Below are 18,280 nucleotides of genomic sequence, written 5' to 3' on the forward strand. Positions count from 1 at the left end.
ATTAAATATATTCATACTTTCCCTATTTTGCACCTGCTCATAAAAATTGCATCATAACAGATGATGTCATTTCAAATGGCATGTATTAATTACGTTTTTGGCCACGTGTCACTTTTACACTCCTTTTACTTTTCACTATTTTATCATGCTCACATAATTTCACTTAATAGACAAATAATATTTGTGTATATGTATTAATGTTCATCTATATATGCATCGACAGTGCAAATTTAGGTATGTTTATTAGCAATATAAAATATATATATACTATCACTATCCAATACATAAATCCTTACAATTGTACCCAACTACGTACATATAGATACACTATATAATCCAAAGTGTTGGGCCCGTGCGCAGCATGGGCTCACGCCATCTAGTAAATTTAGAAAAGCGTCAATTATTTGTCACCTCATAAGTCTTAAAAATTTTGTGTACCATTTTGCACTATCGTGCGGCTGAAGTATTCAAATGAAAAGAGTGATGATAAATAATACTCCCTCTATTCCAATTTATGTGATGTCATTTGACTAAGCACGAAGTTTAAAAAAAAAAAAGTTGTGGTCTAAAAAAAAACCTTATATAAATGTCCGATCGTAAATCATAAATTATTTTCAAATATAAAAAAGTGACATTTTTTTGAGATAAACTAAAAATAAAAGTGTGTCGCATGAAGCGGGACAGGAGAGAGCAAAGAGTAAGGAATTATAGGGATTCAAGCGAGTCACCGCTGGCTTTATAAGTACGGAAAAGGCTCATAAATATCCCTAACCTATTGAAAAAGGCTCATAAATACCCTCCTTCCACCTTTTGGTCTAAAATTATCCTTCCATCCACCTTTTAGGTCTAAAAATACCCTTAAGGTTTGTTTTTGGCTCAAATATACCCCTTAAACTAACAACTTAAAATTAACTCTTTTAAAAAGCCAAATGGCATTTTGTAATTGGTCAATAATAAAATTCCGTAATTTAAAAAAAAAATCCAGATTTTAAAAAAAAAATTGCCAGTAATTTAAAATTCCAGATTTTAAAAAAAATTGCCAATAATAAAATTCCGTAATTTAAATATCTTTTTTTTAAAAAAAATTGTGTGGAAACTTTAGGTTTAAGTGTTTTATTTTTTAAGGTTTTGATTCAAGCGTGTTATTTTTTTAATCAAGACATAACTTTATTTTGAACATAAATCTAATTCAATTATTCTACTATTTTTTGAAAAGAAATGGGTGGGTTTGTGTCTTAAAAATGTAATTGGTCATACATTTTAATTTTAGAATAAGTAAAACCCATTTCTTTTCAAAAAATAGTAGAATAATTGAATTAGATTTATGTTCAAAATAAAGTTATGTCTTGATTAAAAAAATAACACGCTTGAATCAAAACCTTAAAAAATAAAACACTTAAACCTAAAGTTTCCACACAATTTTAAAAAAAAAATGTAAATTACGAAATTTTATTATTGACAATTTTTTTTAAAATTTGGAATTTTAAATTACTGGCAATTTTTTTTTTTTTAAATCTGGATTTTTTTTTTTTTAAATTACAGAATTTTATTATTGACCAATTACAAAATGCCATTTGGCTTTTTAAAAGAGTTAATTTTAAGTTGTTAGTTTGAGGGGTATATTTGAGCCAAAAATAAACCTTTAAAAGTATTTTTAGATCAAAAGGTGGAAGGAGGATATTTATGAGCCTTTTTCAATAGGTTATAACCACTCTTTCCCACACTCTGCTTTACTAAAAGCTTCGATAACTTAAACCTTCCTTTTTTTTTTTTTTTTTTTGTGGGTTAAGCAACTGAAAGTTTGTGAATAGTTATTCACATAGACTCAGTGAGAGTGCCTTATTTTGTAGAGGAAGACATAATAGTTAATTTCAGAAAGATAAGGTTAGCTCTAAAATTTATTCATATATGCGTAATTTCTTTACATTCTTCATATTTGAATTATGTTTTTCGTTTTCAAATTGTTACTGTATTATTCATATTTTGAGCTTCCAAGTGAGTTCTTTGATGTGGTTTTGCTTTGGTTTTCCATTTTTATGTTGATCTTCTTGCTCTGTTCATTTCTAGTATTGAGACGGACAGAGTGTAAGAAAGGCTCTATTGTATTGTGGTTGTAAGATCAGGAGAAAAGAAGTATTCTGCCCGTTCCAACTCACCTGACACACTGAAAATAATTAACTTTACACTTAATGATATTCTTTTATAACTATACAACACGTTTAAGATCACAAATTTTAGAACTTTTCATTTCTTTCTTAAATTGCGTATTGAGTCGAATCATATCACGTAAATTGTAACGGAGGGAGTAGTAGAAACTAGAAAGGATTAAGGAAGATATTATCTTGTTGGAGATATTTAAGGAAAGCAGACATGGAAACCTCTGCTTTGCTACTGCAGTTCCAATGGGCTGTTTTTCTCTGCCAGTTTCTTCCCTTTGTCACAAACACTCATGATTTTATACAATTTTTAATTTGCTTCAGCATCAACTTAAGTTTTGTTCTTTGGCGATTTAGAAAATATTTACGAGTTCCAATAGTATTATTTAATGTCACACATGAATTACATTTTCTAGACTAGTAAGCCATGGTTCATGTGAATATTTATTTACCTTTGATTTCAAGAGACCTAATATTTAAATATTTTTTTCGTTTTCTTGTACTTCCTTCTTATTATCTGTGTATCAGTTTTCGACCCTGATCATCCGTTATGACGTAAAGAGCAATAATGAAAAATTTCATTGATAGTAATTTGAGAGATGAGAAGTCAAGAATAGTAAAATACTTTACTTGTAAAAAAAATTTTTAATCAAAACTTGACCAACCTTGACTCCAGTAACATGTGCATCCAACCTTTTTTGTTTTTGAATTAATTCAGTTTACATGCCAAAGTAAGGCATATTCCCATGTAAATGAGTATCTCAACTTAGATATAAATCATAAATGACAATTTCCTTATTTATGAATGGTTACATCTAAATGATTTAGTCTTAAGTCTTATGCATCTTTTTCCAGGTTGTTTTTTACTCGATATGTAAAAGAAGGAAAGGTTATCATTTTATCTTGATCAACCAAGTTCCTTCAGTGGCTATTAATGGAGTCACCTACAGAGCCAACCACGAAGAAGAATAACAACAAGCCCTTGGGAATTCGATATATAGAGAGCATACAGAAGTCAAGCCTGTCTTTCAAGACATATCAAGTCATTGTTCTACTTGTGACATTTTTTGCATATACAAGTTACCATGCTAATAGAAAAACTACAAGCATCGTGAAACAAGCACTCGATCCCCAATCACTAGGTGTTGGTCCGAATTTACCATGGCAACGAAATAGTACGTTTAGAGATGGCTGGTTTCCATTTGATGGCCCTGATGGAACAGCAATGCTCGGTGATCTTGATGTGGCTTTCCTATTTGTGTATGCCATTGGAATGTATTTCTCAGGGCACGTGGGCGATAGGATGGATTTGAGAGTTTTTTTGACAGCGGGAATGTTGGGAACCGGTTTATTCACAGCTCTTTTTGGAGTTGGGTATTGGGCAAACATCCATAGTTTCTATTACTATCTGATCGTTCAAATGATAGCTGGATTGTTCCAATCCACTGGATGGCCTTCAGTAGTTGCAGTGGTGGGGAATTGGTTCGGAAAGAAGAAGAGGGGACTTATAATGGGCATATGGAATGCTCACACCTCTGTTGGGAACATTACGGGGTCATTGGTCGCCTCAATCTTATTGAAATATGGATGGGGTTGGTCGATGGTTGTTCCCGGTATACTTATTGCTTTTAGTGGCATGATAGTATTCCTTTTGTTACCCGTTCATCCTGAATCTGTTGGAGGTAGTAAAGATGAAGACGAAGTGTTATCTCCCGGAAAAGAAGACGAGGTAGTTAATGAACCTCTCTTGAGATCAGACAGAGAAGAGGAATCAGCTGTGGGTTTTATAGAAGCATGGAGGATCCCGGGGGTTGCGCCATTTGCTCTTTGCCTTTTTTTCGCCAAGTTGGTGGCTTACACATTTCTCTATTGGCTGCCTTACTACATTAGCCACACAGGCATGCTAACTGTTCTATATTTGTCATGTTAGACATGTTTTTTTCTACTCAATTATGTAAAGTGAATCTCAACCCTTCTGTATGTTTAATGTTATTGCAGCTATAGATGGACGATATTTGTCTAACGAGGAATCTGGAAACTTATCAACATTGTTTGATGTTGGAGGGGTAGTAGGTGGAATCCTAGCAGGTTACATCTCTGATCAGTTGGATGCTAGAGCCATAACAGCTGCTAGCTTCATGTACTGTGTTATCCCAGCTCTATACCTATATCGCAGCTATGGACACATCTCCATGACTATAAACATCATCCTCATGGTGATTACTGGAATGTTTGTGAATGGCCCTTATGCATTGATAACAACTGCCGTTTCAGCTGACTTAGGAACACATAGCTCTTTGAAGGGTAATTCACGAGCACTTGCAACTGTCACTGCTATTATTGATGGAACTGGCTCAATTGGTGCTGCGGTTGGACCATTTATAACGGGTTACATTTCAGCGAAGAGCTGGAATGCAGTTTTTGTAATGTTGATGGGAGCAGCTTTAATTGCTGGTTTATTTTTGACTAGGCTAGTTGTAACCGAGGTGAATGGAAAGATTCAAGAATCGAGGTCTCAAGGATCATCCAGACCAATGTCTATCGATCTTGAAGTGTGACTGCCATACAATTGTGTGATAAATCCAAATGCATTTTCAGACGCAGTTTGGATATTAGACTTTGGTCAAAGGGATGAAAAGGTAGAAATGCTCAAATCAAAATGGCCTAGGATTTTGTATGGAGTACAACTTAAGATGGGGATATGAATTCTTCTTGATTTTGTGAGACTGACTCTGAAAGGGAGAAAACTGGAGATGACTCCTCTGGTCATCGTATATACGTATTCACATGTACATTTTGTGTGCCATAAAGGATCAAACACCTAGATGTAAAATAGTATTAGTGTGGTTGGGAGTTTGTACGCATTTTTCGTTTGATTCTTGCCAAATGCCAATACATCCTCCAAAATAAAAGTTTTTTTTTTCCATACCACTGTATATGTTGATAGTGACACTGTGGTCATGTATCGAAGCCCTGGCCAAAAAGCCTTGTACAACTTAATTGGATGGGACAACTACTAATTGAATTTTGTTGATAATTTCCAATTCTTGATTGAAGCATCGTTCAAGTTGTTTTTTTAATACCTCCGAGGATGGAACTTTTTCTTCGTTTGCTCTTACATTTCAGAAGAGGGATCAGCTAGATATAAAAATCAAACAATGGTGTACTACCATTTAAACCAGACATCAATTTGAATAAAGGAGTGTCCAAAGACGTTTGAGAGTCATAACTTTCTGAAATAATCACTACTACTTCTCACAAAACTCTCCTACTTATGGCACTAGCTTTTGACAAATTTAATTGAATAATCCCAGTGAAGAAGATCAATTATTTTTGTCTTATTACATTTTGATATGTTGAGGGAAAAGATCTTAAACTAGCCAAATATGTCAAGTCTATGTCAGAAAGTAAGGACAATACTTCTCACAGTTAACAATCGAAGCGTCATGAAGGTAAACAAACCTTTCTTTGGAGCTAACCTGAGATAACTGAACATGCTAAAACCCATTTGATCTTGAAAAATACTATAATGTACGACCAAATTTTAAGACAAGCTCTCCTCCGTTCCATCAACTGTTGTGGAGATTAATCCATGAAAATCATACACTTATATCTGACAAGTCGATATGAAAAACAAATGATATACGCATCAAATGCATTTTATTTGCAACCTTTGACCCAGTAATCTCATGAAACGGAACAAACTAGAAAGTGCAGTAGAGTACCAAAGACATGAAATAAAACAATTTTAAGAGATTGGTTTACAAAGACCAACACACATGATTGTCCCACTCTCACAAGAAATGAGGTGCCGCAGAGCTATATTAACATCTCTGTATTTAAAGAAAACGATCTACAAGGCCATTCTTAAATCTTTTAATCACATACACCACGAAAAAAATGCACAAGCTTCACATCTGGCCTGGCCCCTTCCGTCTTGAAGAAGTGCAGCAGAGAAAGAACACCAACTCAGCAGGAAGTAGACAATGCACCAGATATAACCACAATACCGTACAGTAGAGTAAGAAAGCATGCAGAAGTACACTTTTATCATTGGTTGTCCCCAATATCTAGACTATAGAAATTACAGTTACTCCCTTACTTCTAAGTATGTCATTTTCTAAAGAATCAAGATTTCTCCTTTCACAAGTATGCCAAACAGACGGGCTTTCTTATGGCTCGCTATCCTGCAGTAAGTAGAATATTACAAGAATACTTAGATGGGCACATAAAAGAAGAGCTTAACTTGTGAAAAATCACTAATACAAAAATGAGGACAACTTTAATCATGATTTCTGGGGAAGAAACTTTGTGAAGACTACATTCCGAGGAAACTTTTTTTTTAAAAACAAATATACCAAGGAAATGTTTCGCAAAGTCATATTCCTGTCTCAACAGTAAAGAGTGGCAATTGCTGATGGGAAATAAATAACCCTTGCATGGACATACTGTTGGATTATAAAAAATATATGAGCTTGTATATTTACAAAACTATCCTCTGCTAGGTTTCATTGCGTTGATACTTTACCAAGTATACCAGGGGCTAAAAACACATTATAAGAAAGCACTTTCACCTCATGACACTCTGAAGTCAGAACCCTAGCAGAGAGGGGAACAATAGCAATATCAGCAAAACAAACTAGCTAATGTTGCACAGTGTGCACTTATTACAGGTTCCCACTGCAATACTCACAACCCTTAAGTACATCAATGACAGAGAGAAAAGTATGAACTTTGCAAGAGTTCAATATTTTGCATCTTGTCAGTTTTTGTCTTTGTAGTCCCATCGAACAAACATCAGTTGAAATCAAACACCATTAGCCCATTACACTGCCATAACATTTAGGAGATGAATTGTGTTGCATTTTTCCATCGTTAAAGACTACCTAAGGTAGTGAACCATTAATCATACGCCGAGAATGCAACTGATTTGAAACAGAGATGAACCCTAGATTCTATTCAGCCCTCAACAAATATCAAATTAACACGATTATAGTAGTCTTACTTTGCAGAGAATACCATCAAAGATTCATTGCTGCAAATAAAATGTGGCTAGTAAATGTTGATATGGTTCATAAGCAAGCATCAAGGTATTTGTGCGAGACCCAAATGAAAGAACACTGTGTGCATCCAATGCGAGGTGCAGGTTGGAAAATGCTTTTGCATTGTAAATTTCTACTAGATCGAGATGACTTATTTATCTATGTCAGGAATGGTTGTTGATGATTGATATCGCCAATCCCAATCTGGGATTGAAGTGCAGTGGTTTTTATCGTCTTCTTTGACATCCTTATCTTCTCCTAGATGAATGTAAAACTCCTCGGTTGTCTTCAGTTCAAATAATTCTAAGAAAAGTTATGGGAGAATACATAGTTACCCTCTCCCACAACTTATTCCCTTTAGCTAACTACACACCTAAATCTTTTAAGCGTCTTACAACCCCTCTAGACTTGTGTGAAGTGGAATTGTTATCCCCTTATTTGCTAATGTGGTACAAATAGTATTAACTCAAGTTGAGGCGTTGAGGCGTGTCAGGAGCAAAAAATAAGAGCAAACACCATAATTTCCAATCAAAAGCCATAATTTCTGAACAAGAGTTGGGCAAACACCATTCTCTATTAAACTAGCTTCTCCTTCTCATACTTACTTTTTAACAAACTTCTTCACACCATTGAACAAAAATCCAAGACCTCTTACAATCTAACCATTCATATACACCCATGGACACTTCTTCAACTTCCCATTACCAAATTTACTCCTGTCGTATTATAATTGTTGTCGAAAACAATTTGTGGGCAATTGGCATGTCTCAGGACAAGTTTGTGGTTGGAGAAGAAGATCGTGATTGAGATAAAACAAATCTTAAGCGGGTATGATTGAGATATGAGAAAACGATAAGGAGAAGATGGTGAGAAAAACAGGTGGAAAAAAAAAAATCACATTTTGTAAAAGAAAACTGACATTAAAATAGGACAGCCACAAACTTTAGATGTGTAGTAAGCAAAATGGGACAAGTTGGGGGGAAAAAGGAAGTAGCCGGTAATTATGTATGCTCCCAAAAGTTTTTGGTTTTAAAAAACTAAAGGTTTTTGACATGATAAATTTGCTTTCAAAGACCAAAACCAATTAATTTCAAACAACAACCAGAAATATACCTCAATCCCATGCAAGTGGAGATCGGCTGTATGAATCATCAATGTCCATGTGGCTTCATTTAAGTTCATCCTATTCCAATATTATATAAAATAAAATGAAAATAAAAACAAAAAAGCACTAGATGCTCTCTATATTTTCTACAGCATATAAATCTCTGACAGGAGTAAAGACTCCTAGAAAACATTTGACCTATAACATACTAACATGACTCAACTTAATTCCAACTAATTTGTATCGCCTATTACGAATCATTTCGTAAAACCAAAAACAAATAATCATGGTTCTCCACCATAAACTAAACTCTTTTTTACAGACAAACTTTTAAATGTTGTCATTTTGACCCAATCCTCTTTTTTTTTTTTTTTAACAACTGTTTTATCTTTTCTTTTTTATTGTGTAAAGTATTTTCATAAGCTCCTCTCATCTTATGCATCTTTCCAAAATGTAAAACAATTATTTCTCTTGAACCAATCTTTTTCTTTCTTTCAGATGAACGAGAACTCCGTTGGGGCAAATCCTTAAGACCAACCACAGCCCCCCCCCCCCCCCCCCCCCATGGACTCGCCCCTCTACCCTTTACTTAAATACTAGGATTAGTTTGCACGTTGGAAGTCCCGAGCCTATGACCAAAGTCACAAATCCCTTACTAATCCTTTATTTTATATTTCTATACTACGCTAGGAAGTACATGTTTCTTTGGATACAATGTTTACATCATAATGGAGTTGGAATGAATGACATGGGTCTAGGTGACACTTTTGCAAAATCATGGCTTGCAATTTAGTTCTGTTTCCAGAAAATATCCACCATACAACTGTTTTAGAAGATAGATTTTGTATTCAGACACTAAAATCCCACAAAAACTAGATTTCAGAAACTTCTCCTTAGGATCATTCAAAGGCACATTTGACGATTTTTACCTCCCAGAAAATGCAATATCTTCAGAACATTGACGGCACACAAAGAACACATATCTGACGGTCAAACAATTGGGGAAAAAAGAAAAAAAAAACATCACCAAAGAGGTATAGCTGTCGAGCAGTGCCAGAAATGACAGAAAAGACTTTCCAGAAGTGATCACGTTTAGTATGTTCCGGAAAAAATCAACCAAAAGCTAGATGGCTAAGTGGCATCCGCAGCCAAACAGCTTTTCACTGTTCCATCGTCAGCGTATCACAATTGTTCCTCTACTGCAAATTTCAATGTGAAAGGCCTAAAGGTAGATAAATCTTTACCTATCAGAAAAATATGCAACTATTCACCATTACAAACAAAACTTCTAGCTGATATAACCATAATAATTCTCAGATTTTGACTAGATTTCTGCCTTAACAAAATTCTGATTCCAGGTAAACAATCTCCACCAGGATGGATGCATAGCAACAACAATTTCTCAGGAAATATATTATACTGTTTTTTTTTTTTTTCTAATTTAATACGAAAAATATTGTTAATGCATTGTATTATGGTTGACCTATGTCTCTAGCATAAAGAGAAAACTGGTCTACCATTCGAATTGTTCTAAATCCTGCTAAAGCTTGACACCTAACTTGACAACTAAAACGTAATTACACAAATTAAGCAACTATTAGATGAATATTGAGTACAGTTCAAGTGGTCTAGAAAAATCATTCCTAAACGTATAAAAGCGAAAATCAAAGAAAAAGGAGAACAAAAATCATCATTAACAAGTCAAATTTAGGTGACAACACTAATGATTGTATGGGTCAAACTGTACTTGTCATTAGCAAGAATTATTCGAACAATTGGGGATTGCTTAAACCTGAAATGAAAGAGACTGAATCTAAAGGCGATCCCCAGGCTTGGGGGGCTTGCGGTATTTCTCTTCAACATCTTTAGCCTTAAATAAGGCCTTCTCTATAAGCTTCTGAATGTTGGGAACGTTGTAGTTCTGTGCTATATATATACCGCACACAGTTCCTGATATGAATGAAAAACTGCTTCTTATTATCCCCATCACTCTCTTCTTGATTTGCGCCAAGTGATGCCACGGATTTGCAAGAAAACTAGTAGGGACGAGTTTGCCTTGGACTGCGCAAATTTTTTATTCCCAAATATGCCTTTGAAGAAAAGCGAACATTAGACTAAGAGAAAATATTTACACTATATAAAGCCCGTTTGGCTTAGTTGAAAAAAAGTTGGCTTTTAAACATAAGTGCTTAAAGTATCTTTTTAGTGCTGAAAGTTATTTTATAAATAAGAAGTTACGTGTTTAGATGAAAGTGCTTAAAGGGTTTTTAGAAGTAATGGTAGTATTGAAATTAACAGAAAATATAAGTGATAAAAGGGTAAAGTTGGTCAAATCAAAATGGCTTTTAAGCCAAAAAAATAAGTGGGGTTGATAAACATCTTGGTTTAGCTTATTTTAAGCACTTTTTAACTTAATTTAAGTTATTTTCTATTTTACCAAACATTCAAATAAGTTAAAAAATGACTTATAAGCTGGTTTGACCAAAACAGGCTCTATCACGTAATTTACACCTAACGACAGAATTAACTACGGAATTTCTATTGCGTCGCAACGTAGTACCTCAATTTTTTAATTAAAAAAAACTAAAGATGGAATTTTCCGTCGCTGCAAGTATAAGTTTTTTAGAGAAAAATCAAAAGACCTAGCTACGGATATTTCGTTGCTAAATCTGTCACTAGGTATTAATAAAATTTGTCGTGCCCCTTTTATTGCTGAATCCATAGTAAAATTTAAGGCGACGGACTATTATTTTCGTTGCTAATCCGTCACTATATAATGAACTTAAATTTTAATTATTGTTTTCGCAACAACATGATTATTCCGTAGCTAATCTGTCGTTAGTTAGCGACGGAATGTGGTCTGTCGCTGAAATTATGTCGCTAAACATTGTTTTTTTTAGTAGTGGAAGCAGAATCGAACTTCGTGGTGCACCTCATACACTCCGCCTTGAGTCCCGTCGTACATGAGGTAAACGCCACTAGCCTGACATGGGACTGGTAGAGCGAAATAACGAATTATCTCCCGGAAGACGCCAAAGCAGCAAGAGCTCTAAGAGTCAAGGAAGCACGATATTGCATGCATGAAGGGGAACTATACCGCAGGTCATACCTGGCCCTCTTGACTAATTGTCTAAGGCCTGCAGAAGCAGAGTACGTTATGAGAGGAATACATGAAGGCAGTTGCGGGACCATGCTGGTTACAAGTTGCTGAACAGAAAAATAATGAGGGCCGGATATTATTAGTCCCGGATGGAGGGAGATGCTAAAGCCTTCGTTCAAAAATGTGACAATGCCAGCAACAACCTCCAATGATTCATCAACCCGCCGAACTACTTCATTCGGTGGTGGCCTCGTGGCCCTTCTTAAAATGAGGAATGGACATCGGAGGCCCATTAACAGGAGCCGTGGGAAATGTAAGGTTCTTGCTAGTGCAGACAGATTATTTCACGAAGTAGATATAGGGAAAGGCTTTCATAAAAATCCGGGAGAAAGAAGTGATCGACTTCATCTAGGATCACATCATATGTAGGTTTGGGGTGCCGAAAGAGATAGCTTGTGACAATGGTCCTCAATTTGTGGGGGCAAAGGTCACCGAATTCCTGGAAGGGTTGAAAATCAAACTACTAGCGTCTTCTCCATACCATCCATGTGCAAATGGGCAGGCAGAATCAACCAACAAGATCTTGATTCAGAATATCAAGAAAAGCTAGAAGACGCTACGGGGAAATTGGCGGAAAGATTACCTAGGGTGTTGTGGGCATATAGAACTACTCCGAAAATAAGAATGGGAGAAACCCTATTCTCCCTGGTGTACAGGGCCGAGGCCCTGATACTTGTGGAGATCAGGGAACCAAGCGTCCAATATACTCAAACCACGGAAGAATCTAACAATGAGGTGATGACTCTTCGGTTGGAACTGCTCGAATAGCGAAGGGAAATGGCTTTTGTACGTATGGTAGCACAGAAGCAGAGGGTTGAAAGATATTTCAACAGAAAAACAAACTTGAGGTATTTCAAAATTAGGATTACGTCTTCCGAAAGGTCACCCTTGCAATGTCGGACGTCAATGCAGGCAAAATAGGTCCTAAATAGGAGGCACATACCAAATAGTGGGGATCGCGGGCAAAGAGTCTTGCTAGATCAAGGATGAGCACGGAAAAGAGTTAAAGAATAGCTGGAACGTCAGCCATCTCAAGAGATTCTACCTTTGGTAAGGGTGACATGTATGATTGTATAAATACATTACTTACTCTACCCTAACTTGCTTCCTCTCCATGATAGGAATCACTCCGGGAAGAACCACCTGTTTCCCCTCTTTGCTGACTGTTGGAAGGAGGACTGAAGACACGTGTTGCACTATTTTTCTTAGCCTAGGTTTTGTCCCAAATGGGTTTTACTGGCAAGGTTTTTAACGAGGCAATAACACATAAACGTGTCGCATTCGATCAGAAGTCGAAAAACTTGGAGAGAGCTCTACCAAATATTTTTAAACACGATACTAGAATCCTCAGTACCTCACAAACAAGTATCAGGGGGAGAGAAAGGGTATCAAGCAAGCCGAACAGATGCACAAGGACTGGGACTGCCAGGAGAAAAGACACACTAGTCTTTGCATAGCTCTGTCCGCCCGTGTATATCTTTCTAAGATTTTATGTAAGAAATGTTATACTTCAATCAAGCAGTTTGTTCAAGTAAACTTCAGGGAAATCGAAATAAGAATCTTCACTTATTTTTTCAGAGCACTTGCCAATAAGGTATCTCTTGAAAGAACAAAAATGTTTGGGGAAAAACCGAACTCGGAAGCTATACGGCCCCGTAAAAACTGCTTCAAACACACGACACGGCCTTTAGAGCGTCTGAGTGTGTAGGTTCTATGAACCTTTGTGCCATTAAATAAGGTTGAAACGTCTTCCTCATCATCACAGAAATCCAGGGGCCTCCCCTCTCTTATTGTGAATTAGATGAGTAATTCCTGATCGCAAAAAGTGTTTCTAGAAGTGACATACCCGAATTGAGTTAAAAATGATGGCCTCAAACACAAAATGCTAAAGTGAAAAAACGGGTGCACCGGTCATCGATTTTTTAACTTAAACACCAACACTCGAATATAAACATAGTTCTGGTAGACGGGCATAGTGGTCACACCCCGACGGTTAAGGGTTAAAAATAAAAGCCAATAAGATTACTTGTTATCACTACTGTTGCCAGAAAAGCACATATCAAAGCGTAAAAAGGGAATAGATGCGGAATCAGAAATCAAGTAAACGCAATCGCATACATATATATAAACACCACGAGAAACATTTTTCTTTGAGGACTCGGGCTCAGACAAACATATTAAGGACACACAGGCGCGATATCCGGCAAGAAAAACAATAAAGAACATAACTATGAGCACGTAGGCTCAGACAAAAAGCAGATTCAGGATAGACAGACCCAACCTTCAACAAAACACAAAAAACAATCAAAGGCACAACAGCCTGAGCAGTTTTAACAGGGCACGAAGGCCTGTAGAATATAAAACATTAGCTAAGCGGGGGGAGCGGCATCTTTATCGTTCGAAGAACTAGAAGAAGCATTAGAGGTGGAAGGGGTCCGGTCATGGAGGTCATCTATAGCGATGTCGGCGGCCTCCACATCCACCTCTGCATCTATCATAGTAGAGTTAATGTCTCGGATGCGGCCCTCTTTGATATCCAGGAGAACATCAGCCCGGGTCTTTAATACGGCATAGTCCTTTATAAGATTAGAAAAGTGCTGATCGGCAGCCCCAAGCTGCTGCAGCTGGGCATTATGGGCCCTGAGCCGCGTCTCGGAAGCCTCTAGTGCTTACACTTGCCCTTGGGCAGCCAACCCCTCTGCCTCCGCCCGAGCCACTCTCTCCTAAATTTCTTAGTGGGCAGCTAGCCTCTCTCGCTTCTGTCCATTTAGAGTCCAAAAATGACCTACCGGTCACTAGCTCGAACAGATCAATCCTTAGACGGGAGTTATCGGATTGTAGTCTCCTCACCTCTTTGGATAAAGAAGGCGAGATCTTGATCATCTCAAGCACAGAAGTGATGGAAACATGGCCCTCTGAGAAACAAAAAAAAAACAGGCGGAAGAATGAGAAATTTTGAAGAAAGGTGGTGATAAACTTAAATAAGTAACATACCTGGAGGAGCAGTCCCGCAAGGTAGGAGAGATGAGCTTCCAAGTCGAACTCGTCTTTCTCCGCCGGAGGAGGCGAGGTAGAAGGGCTGGCGCCTGCATCGTCTACAGCCTCTCCGGTGTTATAAATAACTGGCTCGGGTGGCCCCTCTCCTTTCCTCTCAGCGGCTTCGCTTTCCTCGCCCTTCTCCAAATTCACCACACCTGATATAGTTTCCTTCCAATGTTGTAGTAATCGGCGGAAAGATTGCAACCGGTGACCAATTCCTCCTAAAAAAAATGCGCTAGCATCCTCGGAAAGCCTTCGTTTTCGGCTGGCAGCGGCCGCAGCCAGCTCAAGCTTGGTTCGGGCTTCTTCTTTAGAGGGGGCCCTTCGAGACGGCGATTCTCGAGCATTAAGGCCAACGTTAAAAAACATATAAGAAAAGCATCCCCGAATATCGGGATAAGCAGTGAATAGTGGTACAAAGAGAAGGCTTTTCTCAAAACTCACCATGAATCTTACCTCGCTAGCGGTCAGCGGATATACTCCTCCATGTCCTCTCAATCTCAATAGAGAAGCCTAAGATACTCATCACCCAGCTGAAGAGACCGGGCATGTGATCTAGCTCCTCAAGGACCGCTGTAAAAAAAGAAAAGCACAAGTCAAGGAAGGGATTCTTCGATCAAAACAAAAAAGGAGGCTAAAATACTCACGAGCGTGGTTCCACAACTTCGAGAATGGTTCTAAAGATGTGTTATACAAAAGGTCAGTTGGTATCATAACAAACCTATCGTGCCACTCATGATTGTAGTCGTCCTCGGCATTGGTGATAAGACTCCGGACACCTCGGGAAGCCAGAAGCACCATCCCTCCGGAATACGCGAGGAGAGTACAGTTGGATTAGGTGGTCGAAAGTCAAGAGGAGATTGGCCCTGTCGGCCAAGTATTGAATGCACTGCACCATTCTCCAAATTGGAGGGGCCAATTGCCCTACGCAGAGTTGGTAGCGGCGGCAGAATGTTTCGATTACGTGGTGGACCGAGAGAGTGAAGCCAATTGTGAAATGATACATGTAAGCGGTAGACATGCCAGCGGAATGGTAGGAGATGTTGGCATTCGTGAGAGCCAAGTGTATCTCTACGCCGGGCCCCCAATTACAATCCAGACGTATCTGATCAAGACAAAAACTGCTAACCAGGGAGTGAATCCTCATAACAGATTTTATTCGGTGACTAATACGAAAATCCCTAGAGAAATTAAGGATTGGAGGGATGATTTCAGCGGCGGTAGAGCCTGAGATACTTCTCTTGAATCCCACAGCGGTGGTTTAAATAAGAAGAATGTAATCATTCGCCTCAATTTGCGAAATGGCATGTCTCTACGAAACGTCAGGTCTTTGCCTCTGAAGCGAAGTCGCCGAATGAGGGCAGGGGCACATTAAATGTAGCCCTGACAAAGTGTCCAATAGTGGAGGGAGTCGCGATATTTCTCTAATCTCCAGCGTGAAATTTGAAAAGGTTGGGCTCTTCCACTTCCAGTCTCATGTTCATAGAGAGGCCGAAAAGTGAAGGACTATCTGTATTGGGTCAAATCCGTACCCGGACTGGTTTTAGCAACCGGGAGCTCCAAGAGACCGAGAGGATCTCTACAGCTAGGACCCACTTTCACCTATTCGGGTCATATCAACAAATCTCGATCAGTACGCTGTGACAAAAAAGCAGGTGGGGGTATAGATAGGTCACATCAACCGACATTGATGGTTCAAAAGTCTTGTTTTGATTTCTACATGGCTAGCTTATCATGTAAGCTGTCACGACCCGACTAGGGGCCATGATGGGTACTCGGAGCTAACTACCAAGCACCACTCTTTCTATTACTCATCATACTTATCCTGCATTCATTTATTATTCTTATGCTTCTAATCATAGGGAAACCATTATCACTTCTAAGAACATACCTACATTTATATACATAAGCCCTTCGACTATCAAAATGATATATATACATATATACAATGAGGAGATCATGAGACCATACTACCCACACACATACGTTTCTACGAGCCTCTACTAGAGTACTAGACATAAGGACGGGACAGGACCCCGTCGTGCCCAAAACATATACACAAAATAATATAATAAAATAGCACCTCCGGAATAATGGAGTGCTCCTGTGAGTCTGCTGATCAACACCTATGAATACGGGTCGCCTCCCTGTCTACCTGTGGGCATGAACACAACGTTAAAAAAGAAAGGGTGTCAGTACGAGTATTGTACTGAGTATGCAAGGCATGAATAACGCTAACATAACAAGAAATCATGAGACATGAGATGAAGATATAAACTGCTTGACCTTTAAGAGTAAACACGTGTTACACATCATACATATATAAACATATCACATGTACCATTGTCATTAACCCGCGTCCGGGTAACCATCATACGCCGCCCACTAGTGGTGTCATGGCAAGATTATTTTTATTCTAATAATTTACTAATATTGATTGATTCCTTATTAATGAACTCATTACTATTCATTGCAGAGAAAGTGTTTCTGGCTCCCGGAACATGAAGCTCATGTCGCCCAAAACTTCCAGAAGAAAGCAGGGCAACTGCTAAAGGGTGCATTAGGAAGGGTTTGTGAAGAGCAAGCGAAGCTTGATTGGATCCGTCCTGAGGCCTATAACAAGCTATTGCAATATTGGGCGTCTGATGAATTTAAGAAACAAAGTGAAACAGGGAAGAAGGCTAGAAATTCTACGAATGGTGGCTCCCTACACACTAGTGGGGGTAAGAGTCAAGCGACCGTAAGGAAGGAGCTGGTATTTTTCCTTTAGTCCAATTGTAGGATAATCGATTTATTTCGTTTTCTTTATTAATTACTCAATTATTATTTTTGCAGGACTCAAAGAAAAGAGGATCTTGCCTGAGGATGAGGCATTCAAAATCACTCACATGAAGAAGAAGAAGAAAAACAATGAAGAACCAGACGGATGGGTTGAGGAACGGGCTAAGCAGTCCTACGTAAGTTTAATTGAATTTATTTTTCTAAAACAGAAGCTTCTACATTTTATGTGCTTTTATCAAGTCAAGATTTTACCCTATGGATAGGAATATATCTATTGCTTTTATCTCTTCACTTTCTATAATTGGTTCTATATGAATATATGAAAAAGAGAAGAAAAATATTTATACATAGTAGTAGTACTACTGCAAACTGCAATTTGCAGCTTCTGGTGGTGGATATATGTGAACATATAAGGAAAGATGTTTTATGGATCCGCCGTAGCTCCAAGAGTTATTATAACTTCATTGTTGACAACATTAATTTTTCTGAGATATAATAGAAAAAAAGACATCAAATTTACTGTGTCTAGAGAAATGAACCATATGCAGAAATAATTTGATCAAGTATAGAAAAGAAGGATTTATTTGTTGGGAAATCCATTTGTAATGGATTGAAAATGAAAACAGGTCTATCAAATTGGTACAAAGAAGAAATTAACTTTTTCCAACACCCTTGAATTATCTCTGCCTTTATTGTAGAAATGCACAAAACCAACCATAAGGGATAGCTACCAAGCACCACTCTTTCTATTACTCATCATACTTATCCTGCATTCATTTATTATTCTCATGCTTCTAATCATAGGGGAAACCATTATCACTTCTAAGAACATACCTACATTTATATACATAAGCCCTTCGGCTATCAAAATGATATATATATATATATATATATATATATACAATGAGGAGATCATGAAACCATACTACCCACACACATACGTATCTACGAGCCTCTACTAGAGTACTAGACATAAGGACGGGATAAGACCCCGTCA

General features: G+C 37.7%; 2 protein-coding genes across 3 annotated transcripts; one reads left to right on the forward strand and one right to left on the reverse strand.

Annotated features, from left to right (window-relative positions):
- The first annotated feature begins 1,707 nt into the window (after nt 1-1,707).
- LOC132638752 (putative glycerol-3-phosphate transporter 1) lies at nt 1,708-5,195 on the forward strand. The gene is made up of 3 exons (XM_060355530.1): nt 1,708-1,884; nt 3,012-4,054; nt 4,155-5,195. Exons 2-3 carry the CDS (start codon nt 3,091-3,093, stop codon nt 4,712-4,714), a joined length of 1,524 nt encoding a protein of 507 aa, XP_060211513.1. The 5' UTR covers nt 1,708-1,884; nt 3,012-3,090; the 3' UTR covers nt 4,715-5,195.
- A 678-nt stretch (nt 5,196-5,873) lies between these two features.
- On the reverse strand, nt 5,874-10,419 carry LOC132638761 (uncharacterized). 2 transcript variants are annotated; one of them, XR_009581883.1, is made up of 3 exons: nt 10,096-10,419; nt 8,312-8,381; nt 5,874-6,343 (listed from the first exon to the last, which is right to left on the reverse strand). XR_009581883.1 is itself a non-coding variant. In XM_060355540.1 (2 exons), the coding sequence occupies exon 1, from the start codon at nt 10,288-10,290 to the stop codon at nt 10,117-10,119; it is 174 nt and encodes a 57-aa protein (XP_060211523.1). In that variant the 5' UTR covers nt 10,291-10,415; the 3' UTR covers nt 5,874-6,343; nt 10,096-10,116. The 2 variants fall into 2 exon arrangements, 1 of the variants encoding a protein (XP_060211523.1); XM_060355540.1 differs by lacking the exon at nt 8,312-8,381 and having other exon boundaries at nt 10,096-10,415.
- Nucleotides 10,420-18,280: the final 7,861 nt, after the last annotated feature.

This window comes from Lycium barbarum, chromosome 1 (assembly GCF_019175385.1).
Source record: "Lycium barbarum isolate Lr01 chromosome 1, ASM1917538v2, whole genome shotgun sequence".
Classification (NCBI taxonomy): domain Eukaryota; kingdom Viridiplantae; phylum Streptophyta; class Magnoliopsida; order Solanales; family Solanaceae; genus Lycium; species Lycium barbarum.

Excerpts from the sequence above, each read along its gene's own strand:
- LOC132638761 (XM_060355540.1), bottom strand. The coding sequence starts at position 10,290 with ATGGGGATAATAAGAAGCAGTTTTTCATTCATATCAGGAACTGTGTGC.
- LOC132638752 (XM_060355530.1), top strand. The coding sequence starts at position 3,091 with ATGGAGTCACCTACAGAGCCAACCACGAAGAAGAATAACAACAAGCCC. Across the intron at positions 4,055-4,154 it reads TTACTACATTAGCCACACAG|CTATAGATGGACGATATTTG; the intron begins GCATGCTAACTG and ends ATGTTATTGCAG.